The 18,904-nt window shown below is 44.1% G+C and overlaps 1 protein-coding gene across 3 annotated transcripts in view; it reads right to left on the bottom strand.

Annotated features, from left to right (window-relative positions):
• USP4 (ubiquitin specific peptidase 4) overlaps nt 1-18,904 on the bottom strand; it is a 48,545-nt gene that overhangs the window by 13,274 nt on the left and 16,367 nt on the right. For 2 of the 3 annotated variants that reach the window (XR_015248392.1, XM_086698222.1), the window contains exons 7-14: nt 14,589-14,729; nt 13,637-13,754; nt 9,414-9,587; nt 5,922-6,080; nt 4,830-5,054; nt 4,013-4,096; nt 3,003-3,097; nt 533-724 (exon numbers count right to left, since the gene is read on the bottom strand). Coding sequence is in view for 2 of the 3 variants with exons in the window: in XM_086698222.1 (XP_086554348.1) it covers nt 533-724; nt 3,003-3,097; nt 4,013-4,096; nt 4,830-5,054; nt 5,922-6,080; nt 9,414-9,587; nt 13,637-13,754; nt 14,589-14,729 (1,188 nt within the window). In the remaining variant the exon portion in view is untranslated. The remainder of the gene's footprint in view (nt 1-532; nt 725-3,002; nt 3,098-4,012; nt 4,097-4,829; nt 5,055-5,921; nt 6,081-9,413; nt 9,588-13,636; nt 13,755-14,588; nt 14,730-18,904) is intronic. The other variant, XM_086698223.1, reaches the window with a different exon arrangement.

Genomic DNA, 18,904 nt, shown 5'->3' with positions numbered 1-18,904 from the left:
TGCACCCAGTGACTGACAAATGTGACAGACATGATTCTAGGAACCCCAGAGAAGGCTTAGGTGACAGTATCATGATGCTTAAGATGTGGCAAATGGGGGGCACCTGGGTGGCTCAGTGGGTTGAGTGCCTGACTTCAGCTCAGGTCATGATCTCAAGGTTCATGAGTGTAAGCCCACGTTGGGCTCTGTGCTAATAGCTCAGAGCCTGGAGCCTGCTTCCGATTCTGTCTCTCTCCGCCCCTCCCCCACTTGTGTGTATGCACGCGTGCGCTCTCTCTCAAAAATAAGCAAGCTGTAAAAAAAAAGAAACAACAATCCAAAAAACAATGTAAGACCCCTTAAAAAAAAAAAAAAATGTGCCAGGTGCCCCTTCCCAACAGCACCTGTCCTGGCCCTTTGGGGGCAGGCCCAACTGCATTTTCACAGGATTAAGCACGTGGGACCAGCACAGGGACACTGCATGGGGAGTCACCACTATGACCAGGCCCGTCTTGATTTTAAATAACAAGCAAAATGCATTTCTGTCACCAACCTGATACGCTCACAAACAGCCTGGTACAAAGACTCAAGGGTTAGCTTGTGCTTGGGAACAGAAACCAGCAGTGGCTGTCCATACAGCACTGCCCCGGAAGAAGTGCTTGACGGCCTGGACTTCCTTTCCCTGAAGTAGACTGGAAGTGTGACACACTCAGAGCCATCAGCGGAGGTGCTGCAGACCTCGTACCTGTGTCAATCACACAAGAGGGCATCTTCAGCAGCAGGCCATCATGAGCAACGGAGATCTGAGCTGCAGCTACATGGTGGCCAGGACTGTGGTTACTGGGACAAATCATACTTTAGCATAAAAGGTGGATAAGCCATTTCCAAGAAGATTCTGGAAGCTGGGTCAGGAATCCCAAGGATCACTATCAGCAAAATGTGAATCTATGCAACCCGGGACTCGGGGATAATGTGATTCTCCTTCCCCCAACCATGGCCTCAACTCTGTGGTCCTTTGAATGGGACTCAACACAGATGACAGCTGTCATCGGGACCATCACTGCAGACATAAAGGCACAGGAAGGGGGAGGCCTGGCCACCAAGTTCATCTTCTGTCACCAAGGAGCTCAACTTTTGAAGTGCTATAAAATCAAATATTGTACAAGAATGTATACCTAGAATATTACGCAAAGATGCTTTCTTTCAAATGAGGAAGCAAATTTATAAAACTAATTGTTTGCTATCTTTGTTCAAACACATTGAAGTAAAAGAACCATATTTAATTTTTTAAAAATTAGAGATAACCAAAGAAAATGCTAAATATAAATCAATGATTTTGAAAAATGTGTCTTACTTAGTGAATACATGGGATTGAGGAGATTTATAGATGTTTTATCCTGGAACAGATGTTACCAAAATTGCTGGCAACCGACTGTAGTCTTTCCCTCTTCCTATAGGGGGAGACACAAACTTACTGATTCAATTTTTGAAAACTATAAACACAAACATACACACACACACACACACACACACACACACACACACACACACACACAACCCTCCCCAGATACCTGGCAAATAGTCCTAAATGACATATGTGCAAGAGGAGTTCTAAGAGAAACTCACAAAAATGTCTAAGGTGTGCTCTAGGTAAGGGCCCTGTGGTCCAGCATTAGTGTCAAGAATGAGGTCTTGGAGTGAGGCTGGCCCAGGTCTGTCACTGTCACCTTCTGGCCACTATAAGGGGGCCAAGTGCTCCCTTCTGAGTCTGCTTACTCAGTGAACAAGTCTACCTTCTAGTGTGGCAGTGAGAATTCAAGGACTCAGCGGCAGAGTGCGCCACACACTCAAGTAATATTAGTGCCACCAGCGTGTTTTCATAATTACCAATTAATCTTTAAAACAATCTGCTTCCTGATGGTTGGCACTCAAGCCCTCTGCAAATTCCTTTGTTGGTGGTGGTTTGCTAAGCTTCCCACAGGGCAACGCCCCAGTTCCTCTGAGCTTGGGTGTGCACAAACACTAGTTTCCAGAATTGAGGGGAGATGTTTGCTGTTACGGACTTGGGGTCAGAAATGGACAGCCTTAGCCTGACGCTGAGCTGACTTTGTCAAGTAAGCAAAGATGGCTGAGTGGGGAGGCAGCCTGTGCAAGTGAACAGAACTAGGATCTTGGGTGTGGTCAAGAACTACTTCTTTTAGAGTGATCTGGAAGTCACAGGCCCAAAAACTTAAAGGGAAGGAAATGATTCCTTCGTGTACTGCAATCCTCAACCAAAACAAAAACCAAAACAAATCCTGAAAACCTTTCTCAGCAGAGGCAAGTTTCCAAGCAAGAGGGAATGAGGAAGAAACAGCACGGGTGTGGTCCACATTCAAGCTTCCCTGAGCAAGTAAGTGACTGTCAGGGAGTGCAGACAAGCTCATATTCTACTCCACCCCACCCGGGAGAGGGACACACACAAAATTACAGGAAGCAGCCTTCAAGTAAGAGGACCTGGGAGGGGCTAAAGAGATCACTGGAGCTGGCATTGTACCGTCCCCACATGGATGAGAAAATAGTCTCAGAGCTTACAGAATGTCAGAGCAGAAAAACGTTGTTTCTGTCAACCCTCCTGTCACTCTGAGATCGCGCCTGCCCAAGGAACCACGGCCTACATCACATCCCTTCCCTCATCTTCCTGCGGCCCCTTGTACAGCTGTGACTCTTCTTGAGAAAGGCATTTCTGACATCAGGACCATCTATAGGACTACTAAATAGGCCCTCTTAATAGGTAGCAACTGGTGACAAGAGACTATGTCCATGCTAAAGAGAGTTATCTGGAATATCTAGCTCTGAAGTGCCATGAAGTGCTTAGCATTGATGGCTGTCAGAATTCCCTGAACCCCCATCCCCTGGCACAAGGAGTCAGGGCAAATCCACATGAGCACGGACTACCAGATCTTCTGCTTTGGAGACACCTACAAGGCAAAGCCTCTAGAATGTTTCCTTTGAGCCTGCAGCAGAAACTACTGAGTACTCACACAAAAATGTCATCCCGAGGCATGATGTGGTTTAAACCTTCATCCATTTGGAAAATTTTGTGGAACCGGTGATTATATACATCTGTGACCACCATCTAAGAATCAACAGTAACAGAAAGATTACAGGATGGATAAGGGCCTCTACATAAAACCCCAGAAGCAAATGAAAACAATGTGCTGCTGGAGTGTTACCTCCAGAGAGACCATCACTCAACCAGCCCCAGAGTTTAGGGGCCAATGCCCAAGGGAGAAGAACAGCATGACTGCCACCAGCAGAAAACCTGCTGGTTAACATTTGTCCTGAGGGTTACGATGCGATTTGACCTCAAGTGGCAGGAATGGTGGGGAGTGAGTGTTGATCAGAGACTGGTGGTCATCCAGACGTCTCTGGGGTGTCTGCCAGGGCCAGAAGTCTCCAAACTATCCTCAGCACATAGCTGAACATACCAAACCCCAACTATGCAACTGCCTAAAACCAGCAGGGCTACGAGGGAAGTGGGGCTGAGCAAGAGCAGTGACCAGGGCTGGGACAAAGGTACTTGGAGCATACAGGAGGATGGGGAGGGGATTTTCACTTTCCCCACCACCACACAGGGCCAGGCTCGGCAGAAAGCCCAGAATGGGCAGCTGCTTCTAAATAAAGATTTCTATCAAGAACATCACAAAGTCACTCCAGACTCACGGAGTTTAGTGTAGGAAAGAAATTGCAGCTTCTCATACTACAGAAGAGGTCATGTAGGCAAGGGCAGCAAAGCTGAGAGCAGAGCCCTACTCCTGGCCCTCTGACTGTGGCTAGTGTGACCTCACTGGAGGAAGGACAGTGTTCCCGTGGCTGAAGGGAGTCTCAGCCACAGTGTGCACAGTGAGCGAGGGACAGGAGGCCAGAGGCATCCAGATATAATCACATTTGTGCTGGCCAATAAAAACTACCCCCTAAAAATGGCTACAAGTTTGAAAATACACTCCAAAGGACTATGAAGTAGTGAGTGCCACCGACCACCCTGCCTTACGTTTTCTGCAGCAATGCCAGACAGCCTGGAGAGAGCCTCGCACAGGTCAGACACAGCCCCCATCAGCGGCACAACCACGCGGTACTGCAAAAAGATAGATGGGAGGGGTGACAAAGGCGCTCAGCAAAGGGTGGGAGATGAGCTGGGAGGAGCAGACAACACAGGTCCCCTGAGATGACCTCCCAGAAACAGTGTACATGAGGTCAGGGCCCACATGAGTCATCAGAAGAGCCAACAGGCAAGTCTTCTGCCTCAGCACTTGCCTCTCTATTCAGGAGGCAGCCCAGGGGCCCACCCATCTCTTTCCCTCCTAAATACTACTTTGTTTCATTCCTAAAGTTTGCTTCCTTTAAGGAATTGTTAAAAACCATACAGACTGCCATGTCTCGTCATCTTTAAGAGGTGAAGAAACCAGAGCCAGAAGACTAAGCAGTATAGTCACTCAGTGAGCCATCAGCGGGGTGGGACGCTAAGACCCGCTCGTCACTCCATTCACACAGCCTTCTGTTCTAGCCAGGCTCTCTTGGCTGACTGGCCAAGAAGACCCTGCTGCTGCTTCCCACCGTTCTGATACAAGGACCACTTAGCAGATCATTTGTACTACCTTAGCTGCATGAATGAAGCATGGGGGAAAAGTGACAGAGAAGCCCAGAGCACCTTCACAATCTTCTCTGAATGATACAGGATTACAGAGGTCTGATGGAGGCTGAGGGGACACACTCAGGCAAGTGCCACAGGGATTCAGAAGCAGTCGGTGGGAGAAGCCCTGCTCTGGGTCCCACGGTGAGGGGCGCTGTGAGGGTGCAGATTCTCTCACCTGAGTAGGTCTGCAGCAAGGGTCAGCAGGAACCAGGAAGACCTCCATAACTCTATCTTTCTTCAGGGGCAGTGGGAGAGTTAGATAGCAAAATGGGTCAAAGGTCACAGAAACCTTAGCACATTCTGGGCAAACCAAAGTAGATTTGAAGAGGCCATGGAATGTGTCCACAATCACAGAGTCATTCCTCAACCTGTGATTCTCCCAGGCTTCCTTTGCCACCACCTAGAAGGAGAAAGATAAAGAAGACATTCTCAACACACCTGAGTCATTTATCCCATCATCCAGAATGATCTACAGCAGAATCTGAGATGGACCATGAGGCAGTCTCTATAGCAAAGAACTTGGTCCAGGGCAGCCAGGGTGTGGACTGCTCTTGGTGTACCATACAGCCACATGCCAGCTTTATGCCCAATCCCACATTTAACAGTCTTCACTTAGGATCGATGGACACACCAGTATCTGTGTATCCTCTGATAGGAGATAGACAGCCCTGAGAACACCGTGGGTAAATGGACCTGACCAGAGCAAGGACTGCCTCCTATAAGGTTTTCAATGAGCCAAAGTCCCTGCAGTGAGGTTTTAATTCATACTACAGTTCAGCTAACTCATGGTTTTTCCTTCAAGATATAAATGCTACTTTAAAGTTTTCGTATAATGAATCCCAATGTAATAGGGTAACTTAAATACTAAATTCCCTTTTCATAGATCAGAAAATCGAGGCAAAAAGTCAGTGCCCTAATAATGTTAGTAACAAACTATTTTAATGATCATGTATGTATTTTAATGACGGCCCATACTACAGACACTTTACAGAATGCCCTAGTCTCTGGTTCAGCAATGAAATTATACTAACAAACTGACTCAATTAAAGAAGCCCAAGCCAGAGAATTAGGAGTAACTAGGGGTAGTCTCTTCCTGACCTGGAGCGCATTACTCTACCACAACCTGTGTTCACATCATCAATAGCAAGAGGCAACCAGGGTCCTGGCGCCAATACTCAAAGACCAAAAGAATTTTCCTGCAACTTTCAGAAGGAGGCAACTTCTATGAAATACTACTGCTCAAAATCCTCAATCTTCAATATCCTACCGCATCTGGCCGCCCATTGGCATCCTTCAGCTCCAGGTAGGGCTTCTTCTTTACACGGTTCAGATCTTCATGCAATCCATCTAGAAGAAAGGCTAACAACTCCTGAGAGTCTTGTTGCTGGTAGCCAGAAAACTGAGGGGCGAAACGTCCCACTTGGGTCTACAACAAAAGCAATCACATCAGAAAGTATAAGATTTAAACCAGTGAAGTCAGATGGGAAATTCCATCAAAAATAACTCTGCAGGGGCACCTGGATGGCTCGGGTGGTTGAGCATCCAACTTCGGCTTGGGTCACCGATCTCCTGGTTCATGAGGCTAAGCCCCACATCCAGCTCCATGCTGATGTGCAGAGACAGCTTGGGATTCTCTCTCCCTCTCTCTTTGCCCCTCCCTGACTTGCATGTGTGCCCCACCCTCTTTGTTCTCAAAATAAATAAACTTGAAAAAAGAAAAAAAAAACTTTGCAGGGTCACCTGGGACAGTAAGGGAGAATACCATCTGGTTGAGTGGCCCAATTAATTCATCAGGAGCCTAAAGGAGGCCAGTAGTTCTCACCAGAGAGAGAGGGCTCAGATCAAAAGCCAGGAGAACAGCAGACTTGACACCTGGGCACTATCCTAAAAGAAAAGTGAAGAGTGGCATCCTGAGCAGCCACACCTCCTAAATACTGACACGAATCCCCCTCTTACTTGCTTCTTTGGTTCAGAGTCTCCATGAGAACTTTATAAATATCTGTATCAGTCAGAGGAAGCCTCCTGTACCTAACAGCCCTCCTATCCTTAAATAAACTGTCTGCCTTGTATCGCTTTACACCCATGATCTTCAAGAGTGTGGTCCCCAACTAGCACTACCAGCATCACCTGGGAGCTTGTCAGAAATGCACATTCCTTAGGAATGAAAGCTGGTACAGCCACTCTGGAAAACAGTATGGAGGTTCCTCAAAAAATTAAAAATAGAACTACCTTACAACCCAGCAATTGCACTACTAGGTATTTATCCAAGGGATACGGGTATGCTGTTTCGAAGGGACACATACATCCCAATGTTCATAGCAGCACGATCAACAATAGCCAAAGTATGGAAAGAGTCCAAATGTCCATCGATGGATGAATGGGTAAAGAAGACGTGGTATATAGATATATGTATATACATATATCTATATACACACATACAAACAATGGAGTATTACTTGGCAATCAAAAAGAATGAAACCTTGCCATTTGCAACTACGTGGATGGAACTGGAGGGCATTATGCTAAGTGAAATTAGAGAAAGACAAAAATCATATGACTTCACTCATATGAGGACTTTAAGAGACAAAACAGATGAACATAAGGGAAAGGAAACGAAAATAATATAAAAACAGGGAGGGGACAGAACAGAAGGGACTCATAAATATGGAGAACAAACAGAGGGTTACTGGAGGGGTTGTGGGAGGGGGGATGGGCTAAATAGGTAAGGGGCATTAAGGAATCTACTCCTGAAATCACTGCTGCACTATATGCTAACTAATTTGGATGTAAATTAAAAAAAAATAAAATTTAAAAAAATAAATAAAACAAAAATAATAAAAAACTGAGGACATCTGATTCAGGACTCCTTCCATCAAAAATCTGCCAATAGTAATTTATTCTAGCAAACAACTTAAGTGTTTCCAGTGAACTTTTAAACTACCTTTTGGTAACCTGGAACTATTGTAATCTCAAAGAATAACTAAACACTGAAATTTAATTTTTGGTTCACTGGACATGAGCTCAGCAAAAGATGCTCTTTGAGTATACATAATTATACCTTATTATGTTCATTACAGACTAAAGTACCTGAACATCTAACAGTGCTAGCAAAGGAAATGAATAACCCTGAAAGTTTATTTCTTGGTCCTCTTGGTTCAAAATTCAAATTCCTAGAAATACAACTCTTTTCTATTGCATTTATTATTTTTTCTGGTAGAACCTAATAATAATTCCAATTTTGTTGATGTCAAGACCACTAATAAATATAAGAAATGAACAAACTAAATAAATCAGTTTTAATTTTTAAAAGTTAAAAAAAAAAAAAAAAAGAAAAAGAAATGCACATTCTTGGGCCCAACCCAGATCTATAGAATGAGAAACTCTCAGGATAGGTCCAGTGGTCTATATTTTATTTATTTTTATTTATTTACTTAAGTTTATTTATTTATTTTGAGAGAGACAGAGACAGTGCAAGTGGGGAGGGGGCTGGTGGGGAGGGGCAGAGAAAGAGAGAGAGAGTCCCATGCAGGCTCCACACTGCCAGCACAGAGCCCGACGTGGGGCTCAAACCGACAAAGCCATGAGCTCATGACCTGAGCCAAAACCAAGAGTCAGACGCTTAACACTTAACCAACTGAGTCACTCAGGCACCCCAGTATTCTGTATTTTAACAAGCCTTTCCAGAGGTTCCGATGAATCCTATAGTTGGAGAACCAATGCTCTCCACCTGTGTTGCCCAATACCATAGCCACTGGGCACATGTGACTATTTAAATTAAAATTAAACACAATTAAAAAATCCAATTTCTTGTTCACACTACCCACATTTCAAGTGGCTAGTGGCTACCACAACAGACAGTGCAGAGAAAATGTCCATCATCAAGGAAACTCTACACTACCTCTAATATCCCTAAATACGATCTGTCAATTGTTTATTTATAAGAGCTTGAGCCTAATGTGTTGTCACCCGATTCCATCTCTTTATGACTTTATGGCATGTGAATAGTAATTTACCTGTATTTCCCAGAGATTAATGTGACTATAGGGGTAAAAAGAATTAGTTTTCCATTTCAATAAACTGTCTAAGATTTAAATTTTCTCATTGAGCTAAGGTGCTACTTTGCTCCCCTCTTTGCATAAAAAACATGCCTATCTTTTTCTACCATGTGCTTCATGGAGGCTCCTTGAACCCTGGTGGTGCAAGCTAAGTAGGATTTCTCAGATTTAAAAATATGAAGCAAGGGCCCTCCCCTCAACAGGAAAAAACATTTAAGGTGAGGGAAGGCTCAAGATGATCCAAGAGCCCACTACAGTTCACCTGATCTCCCTTGCTGAGGGATCTAAGTGAGAACTGCCTCTCAACCACATTCCACGAATATCAACCTGACTTAGGGGGCCCAATTCAAACCACAGCGGGTATAGGTTCTCAGCTCAGAGAACCTGGGAATACCCTTCAGATAGTGCTGGAAATTAAACTGAATTTCACGGTCTGGCTTATTAGGATGTTGCCTATTTAAAGGCTGGCACCACAGAATACAGCACAAATGGCTTCTGAAGTATCCCCTGCCCAGAGGTGCGGGCTGAGGTCACTTAACGTATCCGTGCGCTGAATGACTCAACAACAGGAAAGGCGGCTCTCAACGTGTGAGGCTTTTAGTCCCAGACCCCATCTTAACCCCAAAATGCAATTGGAATGCCTCATTTGAAAACTAAATCACTCTCCCCAAAACGGAAAAAAGGAAACATATACAGCAACCTACTTTGAACATGCGAGGTGCCACGTGAGCATCCCTTCCAGACCACATCTGTTTAATGAGCTCTGCATAGGCTTCTGCAATTTCCCCTTTCATTCCCAGAGGATTGTCTCTGTTGATCTCAGCCTCATACTCATCTTTGAGAAAGTAGTCAGTCAGTGGTGCGGTGTTGCTCAAGCACTGAAAGAGAACACAATCAGAGCTCACACCCCTTATGGACAACACACAGAGATAAAGATAAACCAAGTTCTCAAGGGCCAATGAGGGTCAACTCCAACAAAATGAAGTTCTCAGTAGATTCTCTGCAAAGCTCACAATAGTAAGGCACAGCCTTCCAGAATCCTTGCTGGTGGCCTGCCTTGCAGCTAACCTCCCAAGGATATAGTTGGGAGCTCACTCACTGCCTAAGAACTCTCTCTGAAATAACTACCCAAGGGTAAAAGCTGTGCACCCAAGTGCCTGACACAGAATAATCTTCTATTCAATGAAGGATGATAAGTTTTAACATAATAATTTTAAGATGATAATTTTTTAAATTAGAATTGATTTGGAAGGGCACCTGGGTGGCTCAGTCAGTTAAGCATCCAACTTCAGCTCAGGTCGTGATCTCATGGTTCAGGAGTTTGAGCCCTGCATCAGGCTCTGTGCTAACAGCTCAGAGCCTGGAGCCTGCTCTGGGTTCTGTGTCTCCCTCTCTCTCTGCCCCTCCCCCACTCACACTCGCTTGCTCTCTCTCTCTCCCTCCCTCAAAAATAAACATTAAAAAAACCACAAGAATTGATTAGGACATTCCACTGTCTCATGGGAAGATAAAATATAAATAAGCTGAAGGCAAAATGTTTTACTAGAGCTGAAACATTACAGAGGAAAGATCAGGATAACGAGATAGTAGAAAAAACAAAAAACACTATCACTGTACATGTGTACATACTAATTATAACTCTTCAAACTCAAAAATTGAGTTTGATCAAAGGTTTTTTTCTACATCTATTGAGATGATCATAGGGCTTTCTCCTTTATGTGAGAAATTAATTTTTCAGGTGTCAAACCAACCTAGTTCTGCCGTTACAAACCCCACTTGTTCTACCACTTTCATCTATATTGTTGAATTTGATTTGCTAAAATTTCATTTACATTATGTTTTTTTTTTTTTAACACTTATTTTTGAGACAGAGAGAGACAGAGAGAGCATGAACGGGGGAGGGGCAGAGAGAGAGGGAGACACAGAATCGGAAACAGGCTCCAGGCTCTGAGCCATCAGCCCAGAGCCCGACGCGGGGCTCGAACTCACGGACCGCGAGATCGTGACCTGAGCTGAAGTCGGACGCTTAACCGACTGCGCCACCCAGGCGCCCCTCATTTACATTATTTGTGTCTATAGTTATGAGATATGATTGTCTAAAATTTTCCTTTTTTTCAAAATTCCTAGTCAGGGCGCCTAGCTGGCTTAGTGGGTGAAGCACACACCTCTTGATCTCAGGGTTGTGAGTTCGAGTCCCATGTTGGGTATACAGACTACTTAAAAAAATCTTTAAGGGACATCTGGGTGGCTCAGACAGTTAAATGTCTGAGTCTAGATATTGGCTTAGGTCATGATCTCTAGGTTCATGAGTTCAAGCCCCACATGGGGCTCTGTGCTGACAGTATGGAGACTGCTTGAGATTCCCTTTCTCTCTCTGCCCCTTCCCCACTCACGCACACACGTGCATTCCCTCTCTTGAAAATAAATGTTTTAAAATAAATGAAATAAATGAATAAATAAATAAATAAATAAATAAAATCTTAAATTTGTCAGCTAAATTGTCTAATTTAATGGCATAAAGTTGTTCCACTATCGTCTCATCTTTTTTTTTTTTTTTTTAATTTTTTTTTTAACGTTTATTTAGTTTTGAGACAGAGAGAGACAGAGCATGAACGGGGGAGGGGCAGAGAGAGAGAGGGAGACACAGAATCGGAAACAGGCTCCAGGCTCTGAGCCATCAGCCCAGAGCCCGAAGCGGGGCTCGAACTCACGGACCGCGAGATCGTGACCTGAGCTGAAGTCGGACGCTTAACCGACTGCGCCACCCAGGTGCCCCTCGTCTCATCTTTTTAATGGCTATAGGATCTGTAGTGATAGTCCTTTTTCATTCCCAGCTTTAGTCATGTCTATTCTTTTATTCCTGATCAGTTTCTCTGAGCATTTCTGTCAATTTAAGTTTTTTTTTGTTTTTTCCCCAAAGAATCACATTTAGTTGTACTTTTAATCAGCTTTGTATTTCACTGATTTCTGTTCTTCTATTATTTCCCTCTTCCCACTTTCTCTGGGTTTCATTCGTTCTTTTCCTAGCATTAGGAGATAGAAGCTTAAATTACAGAATTTACCCTTTCTTCTTTTTCCTGATATTTACATGTGGAGCTATAAATCTCCTCGTTGTTATCTTCATCCAATAGTCGAGGAAAATTGAGGATACAAAAGAGTTGAGAAAACCTACCCATGAAAGGCCAAATCTCAAGGTTCTTTTCTTTAGTACTCAGCTCTTCCCATCTCATCACAGTGGAGAAAAACAACTTCAAAACCCAAGAGTCACCTACTTTTTAACGTATTTTTTAATCTTTTCCTTTATACTCCAAGAAACTTCCAAGTTAGATTGTAAGTCCTGTGGGTACAAAAACCATGTCTGATTTGCTCACCACTGAGTCTCTATGTATAGTAAAGAATCTGGCCTTGCCCAAAGAGAAAGTCTGGCTTTTGCCCTTGGCTTCTGGGAAGTACTCTGTTGATCCTTGGAATGTTATCCCTGACAGGAGTATCTTTGTTTGCCTGGAGGTCTTTAGTTAGTCGTAATATAGAATCTAACACTGTGATTTAGGGTGGTGGTGGCCACACTTATACGGTCATCTTAGGGTAGAGAGCCAGCCACTCTGGAAAGACCAACAATGTGACTTGGTGGGGCAGGGGTGGGGAGGCTTGGGTCACATCCTATCAATAGTCTACCTGGGCACTCAATCAATCAATCAATCAAGCAAGCCATGAAAATAAAGTACTGATAAAAATTCTGGACACCAAAGCTCAGGTGAGTTTACATATTTGACAACACCCCATGCTTAATGTTACAAGTCAATGCTAGAAGAGTTATGCATTCTGACTCAACAGACAACAACAGAAGCTCTGCACTGGGGACCCTCCAGGACTCCTTTTTTTTTTTAATGTTTTTATTTATTTTTGAAGGAGAGAGAGACCGAGCGTGAGCAGGGGAGGAGCAGAGAGAGAGGGAGACACAGAATTTGAAGCAGGCTCCAGGCTCCGAGCCATCGGCCCAGAGCCCAATGTGGGGCTCGAACTCCTGAACTGGGAGATCATGACCTGAGCCGAAGTCGGATGCTTAGCCGACTGAGCCACCCAGGCACCCCAACCCTCCAGGACTCCTATTTGCTCCTTTCCATGGCTAATTTTAACTTGTATACTTTTCCTATAATAAACCCCAACTGTGAGTATAATAGTTTTAAGTGAGTCTGTGAGTCCTTCTAGCAAATTATCGAAACTGAAGGTGGTCTTGGGGACTCCCAAACTTGCAGTTGGTGTCAGAAGTGAAAGCAGTCTTGGGAACTGTGCTCTCCTAACTTTCTAACTGGACCCTAACTCTAGCCCATGTCCACCACAGTACTGTCACATAGTATGCCCAAATAATTTTTTTTTCTCTAAGTAGGCTTTACCCAGCATGGAGCCCAAGGCAGAGCTTGAACTCATGACCCTGGGAACAAAATCTGAGCTGAGATCAAGAGTCAGGCACTTAACCAACTGAGCCCCCCAGGCACCCCTGTCCCAATAAATATTTGATCAATGAACAAATGAAGTATCAAAGGGAGGATATGGGGATTCTGCACAATCAGGGGCATGATATAAGCTATCTTTGGTGAAAAGATGGCATGAGCTGCTGGGAGTTCTCATTCTATCAGAAACCAACCAGGCAAATACTCCAATATTTTCTGACCATTCCCTAATGGTCAAAATATTTTAATGCAAAACCAAGCCCAGAACTGATTAGGAAGACATTTTGGGGTCACTAACACTGATGAGGCCCTTCTGTACTAACAGGTGGGAGGTTCCCTGACAGGGGTCCTTGAAGTATTAACAAAGGGTAGGCAGGGACCCATGGGAAAGGATCCTCCCAACATTTTAGCATGCCTTTCTTAACCAAGCCACAGTCCTGTGAAGAAGCAGTGTTATTTAGATGGTTCCCCTCTACCTGTAAAGCAGAGTTCATGAAGCAAGTGTTCCCCAGGTTTCCAAGTCCGCAGAGCCCAGGCTGTATGTGAGACGATGGGGACTCCTGACAATTATACGAAGCAGAGAAGGCAGATCCACTGGAAAACACAATCCACAATAGCAATAAAAGCAAGTGCTGTACACATGCCCTCAGGATGCCTTTTTGGGCTCCTCCAGGGCTTCTAGAATTCTTATCTGGAAATAACCTCATGATACAAGTTCTTTCTACTCCCCTCGCCAGCCCTCAGGCCACACCCCTTCGCCCACCCCTGCCCTTGATGTGACATAATGGCAGGTTACCACCTGCTACATCCTTAAGGGGAGAAACGCTATCTGAGTTTTCTCAGGCTTTTGGCGAATGCTAACTGTGTATCCCTCTAGAAGGCTAACTGCCATGTGACTCCAGGAAAGAACATGTGGTTGCCAAGATCAAGGGCTCACACTTGCCACCACCTACCAGGCCACACTAAGTCCTGACTGTGCCTGAGTATTCATGCACACTGTCTCACCTCACCCTCCTCCTCCACTCTATCCCTACTGTGTGGCAGGCACTCCTGAGATGCTTGCACAAAGAATCACAGCCATCCAGAGGGGGATACAGGCAGGGCTCTCCCACAGCAGAGAACCATTCCCTCACAGCTCTTTTGCCATATGGCCAACCCATCCCTTCATAGACAAAAGCAGTGACTCCCCAGGACCACCACTGACTTAGGCTGTGGGCAAAACACCAGCTCATAGAAGAACAAGCAATGTAAGTGAGAATGAGGAGGCACACTCTACGGTGGGTAGGAAACAGAGCAAGAAACCACATGCACCACGTCCCCACTGGGAACCCCAATCCCACTATGCTTAGTGTGGCAACAGAGCTCTCCAGGTACAGCCTGGGAAAGGACCCAGAGGGAGGGAAGTGAAGTGAAAGAGCCTGCTCTTACCCCCTGCTGACACCGGAACTGTGCATCCCAGAGGTGTTAGTGCTATCACCATTTGCAATGGAAGAGGCAGACACTGAGGAATAGGGACTTGCTGATGATGTTGGAGAGGTAGGAAAATTTCTGCTAGGTGCAGTGCTTGATCTGGGAGAGAGAAGCAGAGACAATGCTACTGACTTTCTGCAAAAGCAAGCCCCAATGAATGCTTTCGGTCTCTTCTTAAGAAATAAATGTTCTCCACATTCAGTTATTTAAAATAAACTACAAAAGGCCTACTTTCATACTACTTCAAGATAAATTTTATTTAAGTGAGAGTCAAGAGATTAATTGGCCTTCCTGGTCTCATTCATCTGCATGGTCACCCACTGAATCTCTCGGGAGGATAAACCACAAGGTTGATCTTTGGGGCATCCGGGTTTGATTTATAAATCATAAGCTTCCCTGAACTTTAAGAGTTACCAGTGAAAGACACAGAAAAATGGCAATAAGAGATAAATATCCAAGAATACCTGACCCAAAATGAACAGCTGGCTAAAAATACATACGCAAATAAAATTTACATATGTAAATTTACAATGTAAATATATATATAAACACATATATAAACAAATATGAACAGGAAAATGGTAATTTGGTTTCACTACGCTATTCAAGGAAAATTGCTTTTGCTTCCTCAAATTTATCAAATGTGAATAATCTCTCTGTTTCAAAGGCTGGCCTAATATGTTTCAATATTTTTCACAGCATCTTATTTTAGATTTATACCAACTTTCAGAATAATTAATTCAGGGGCTAAATGCCCCAAATATTAAATTGGTATGAGTTTTATCAATTTTCTACTAAAATCTGTATAAGAACTTGTAGAAGAAAGTGAATCATTCTGAATCGTTTTGAGTATGTACAAATGTGATTTTTCCTTCTAGGCTTGGGGTTATTTTAGAGAATCATTACAGAAAATGATTATAATATGCCCCAGCAAAGAGCCCAACCTCATGAGATCTGATCTCAACCAGGGTTCTCTGCAAGAAGAAAGTGAAAAATGGCAGCAGAGATAAGGAGTACCCACACCTACAGTGCAGACATTAGGAAACTATCGAGGGGCCTAAAGGGGAATCAGGAACTGAGTTCTGCTCCACACTGAGGTCACAGTGAGGCAGAGGGAAAGAGAACTCCCCAGCCTCTCATCTTCCCGTTGAGAAATGTACCTTCTCTAATGCTGAAGAGCATTTGCTTCACAGAGCCTCATCCTCATGCTGCCAAGAAGTCCAAGAACTCAGGCAGCTCATTAAATGAGAACGGTCAGGGCCAAGGACACTCTCTTCCACCAGACAGGTAACTTTAGCACATATCTGAAGCCTGTCCAATGTGATGCAGGTATTCCCAGCCTACTATGTAGGGAGGAAAGTCACTACCCACAGTTGGTCTAATATGGCATACTGTTATCTCAGTTCTGTTGACAGGTACTACAGGATGGTGAAATTCAAAATCTGATGTACAGAACCTAAAGGCATATAGTGTCACACTTCCCTTTTTAGTAACTATTCACTGGTAACTTATGCTATTTCTTTGAACTTAAAAGGGCAAAAATCCACAGAAGCCATAACTAAGACCCGTCAATTTCTTAAACAGGACATTTCTCCTTAAAATGAAAGAAAACAAAAAAAAAATTTGACATTTAAAATGTTCTAGAAAATGCTGTATTTTCAGAATAAATTCAGTTGGAAAAAAAAATCTAATGATGAATATGTAAGATTTCTTTTTTTTAAATTTTTATTTACTTTTGAGAGAGAGAGAGAGAGACAGAGCGTGAGCAGGGGAGGGGCAGAGAGAGAGGGAAACACCGAACCCAAAGCAGGCTCCAAGCTCTGAGCTTTCAGCACAGAGCCCGATGCAGGGCTCCAACTCACAAACCGCGCTCGAACTCACAAAACTCAGATCATGACCTGAGCCGAAGTGAGGCGAAGTCAGAAGCTCAGTCGACTGAGCCACCCAGACGCCCCAGGATTTCTTTTTATATGCTTGAAAATTTACATATGACAAAGTTGTTCTTAAACTCTACCCTTGACAGACAAAAGCAAGACCTCTGAAGAGTGACTATCTGGGAACTGCCTGGGCACTTGTCACTTGTCATTAGGCAGCTTTAGAGCACAACCTGGGGCACTGAAGGCTGGCAAATAGGGAACTGGTGGGAAACATCTGACTCTCAAGCGTACATATTAGGTGAAGCAAGACCCCACTGGGTCCCATGCCACAAACACTCTGAAAACAGAGACTACAGCTCCAAATAAGGATCCCTCTGCTCCTTTAAAAGACGCTGGCCAAGCCTCTGGTCTCCCAGTACCTTTCTGTTGAGATATTTCCTGCTCCTAGGCACATCCAGTCCTTACCAATCATGACTAGAACCTGCTCTGAACCCATGATTGAGGCCCTGTAGCACACCCATGCCTGCCCTCCTTGCTCGACCATGCTCTGCATGCTTCTCAGTTGTTCTCCAGGCTGAGGGCTGCTCTGGGGATGAGCCCACCCTTTAGGGGTGACCTCAAGTAGCCAGAGTCTAGCACCTGGTATTATCATTAAGGTAACAATGAATTCTTAGGCAGAATCCTCACTGCCTTCACAACAACCTTAGCTGGGCTCACCCCACACCAATGCTGTTAACTCTCATCTGTGTGCGCCCACATCTCCACTTCAGGAACACTGGCCTCTTCTAGTTCTGGGCAGGCAGCCTTGAAAAGGGGTCATGGTGGAGAGCTAATCAGGCCTTAGCAACCTCAGGCAAGTTAAGTCAGAGGGAATTAGAGAGAGAAAGAGAGAGAAAGGAGGCCAGCTCTACAGAAAATCTTTGAAGCATGAGAAAATGGTCTTAAAATGTTCAAAATTTATTAGGTGGCCCTCTCTAATAAAGAGCTGAACAGAAACAATTTAGGAAGTTTTCCTGCCACAATACACGTCAAGCTGACTCTATAGGTAGGTTAAAAAAAAAAAAAAAAAAAAAGGATTAGGCCAATCAACGACTTCCCCTGAATGACACATTCACTTGATGTATTTTCCCATTCTCTCCAGGTTAACCCTGGGTCTGCTTGACAGATGATGTATTACTTAATATGGCTGGTCTGAGAGTTTTGATTAGTGAGTTTAACTCATTTATAGTTGTTTTAATCACTATTCTATATGGCCTTAATTCAGCCTTCTTATCTCATGTTTTCTAATTACCAAACTTTTCAGTTCTTTCTTTTCCTTTTTTTGCCCTCAATTTCCCTTCTTAGGTGTGACAGTTTCCTAGTTGTATCCTAGGGTGCTGTGATTTATAATAAATATATTTTTGATCTTGTTCAAAATTCCTGGTACACAGCCCCTAAAACACTTGTAATTTCCTCAGTGATAAGAGCAATGGAAGCATCTTTTGTTATATTTGTGTTTTTTTGTCCTTGGTTCCTGAAATAGTTTCAAGGTGATAAAAGTGAAAGGAGTTGTCATGTTATTTCCAACAAGCACTTTTCAACCATACCTCAGTTTTTGTTAATCACTTTTGGAAAAATCACAAAGAATGGGGGCCAGTTGCCAGGAGATCTAACCATGTGATTAGAGGGTTGGAACTTACAGCCACACACCCCCACCCTTGAGGAGGCAATAAGGGTTGGCAATCTGAATTCAGTTACCAATGGCCAAATCATTTAATCAATCATGCCTACTTACTGAGACCTCCACAAAAATCCCTGAAGTATGGGAATTTTGGAGAGCCTCCAGGTTCGTGAACATGTGGAGGTGCTAGAAGGATGGCATGCCTGAACAGGGCATAGCAGCTCTTCACCCCTTCCCTATAACCACCTGGTTCTTCTTCCATCTCACCGTTCCCAGGTTATAGCCTTTTGTAACAAACTGGTCATCTAGTGAATAAACGGTTTCCCTGAGTTCTGTAAACTACTCTAGCAAACTACTGAGCCCAAGGAGGGATCATGGGAACCTGTGATTTATAGCCAGTTGGCCCAAGCACAGGTAACAACCTGGACTTAGAACTGGGATCTAAAATGGGCCAGTCTGATTGGACTGAGCCCTTAACCTGTGGGATCTGATGCTACCTCCAGGTAGATAGTGTCAGAATTGAGTGAAATTCCAGAACACCCAGCTGGTGTCAGAGAACTGGATGCAACCCACACACATTTGGTGACCATAGGAATTGGTAGAGTAGACAAGAAAAAGAGGGATTTATTTTCCCCTTTTGCCTCCCAATAAGCTATTCTGCCCTTCTTCCTTAGTTTTTGATCCCCAATTTTTAGTTAGACACCTTGCACCTCTGCTAAACAGCATTTTCCAGCCTC

This window comes from Puma concolor, chromosome A2 (genome assembly GCF_028749965.1).
Source record: "Puma concolor isolate L17-30 chromosome A2, mPumCon1.1.hap2, whole genome shotgun sequence".
Classification (NCBI taxonomy): domain Eukaryota; kingdom Metazoa; phylum Chordata; class Mammalia; order Carnivora; family Felidae; genus Puma; species Puma concolor.
Note: the sequence above shows the minus strand (reverse complement) of the source record. Positions and strands in the feature narration are given on the sequence as shown.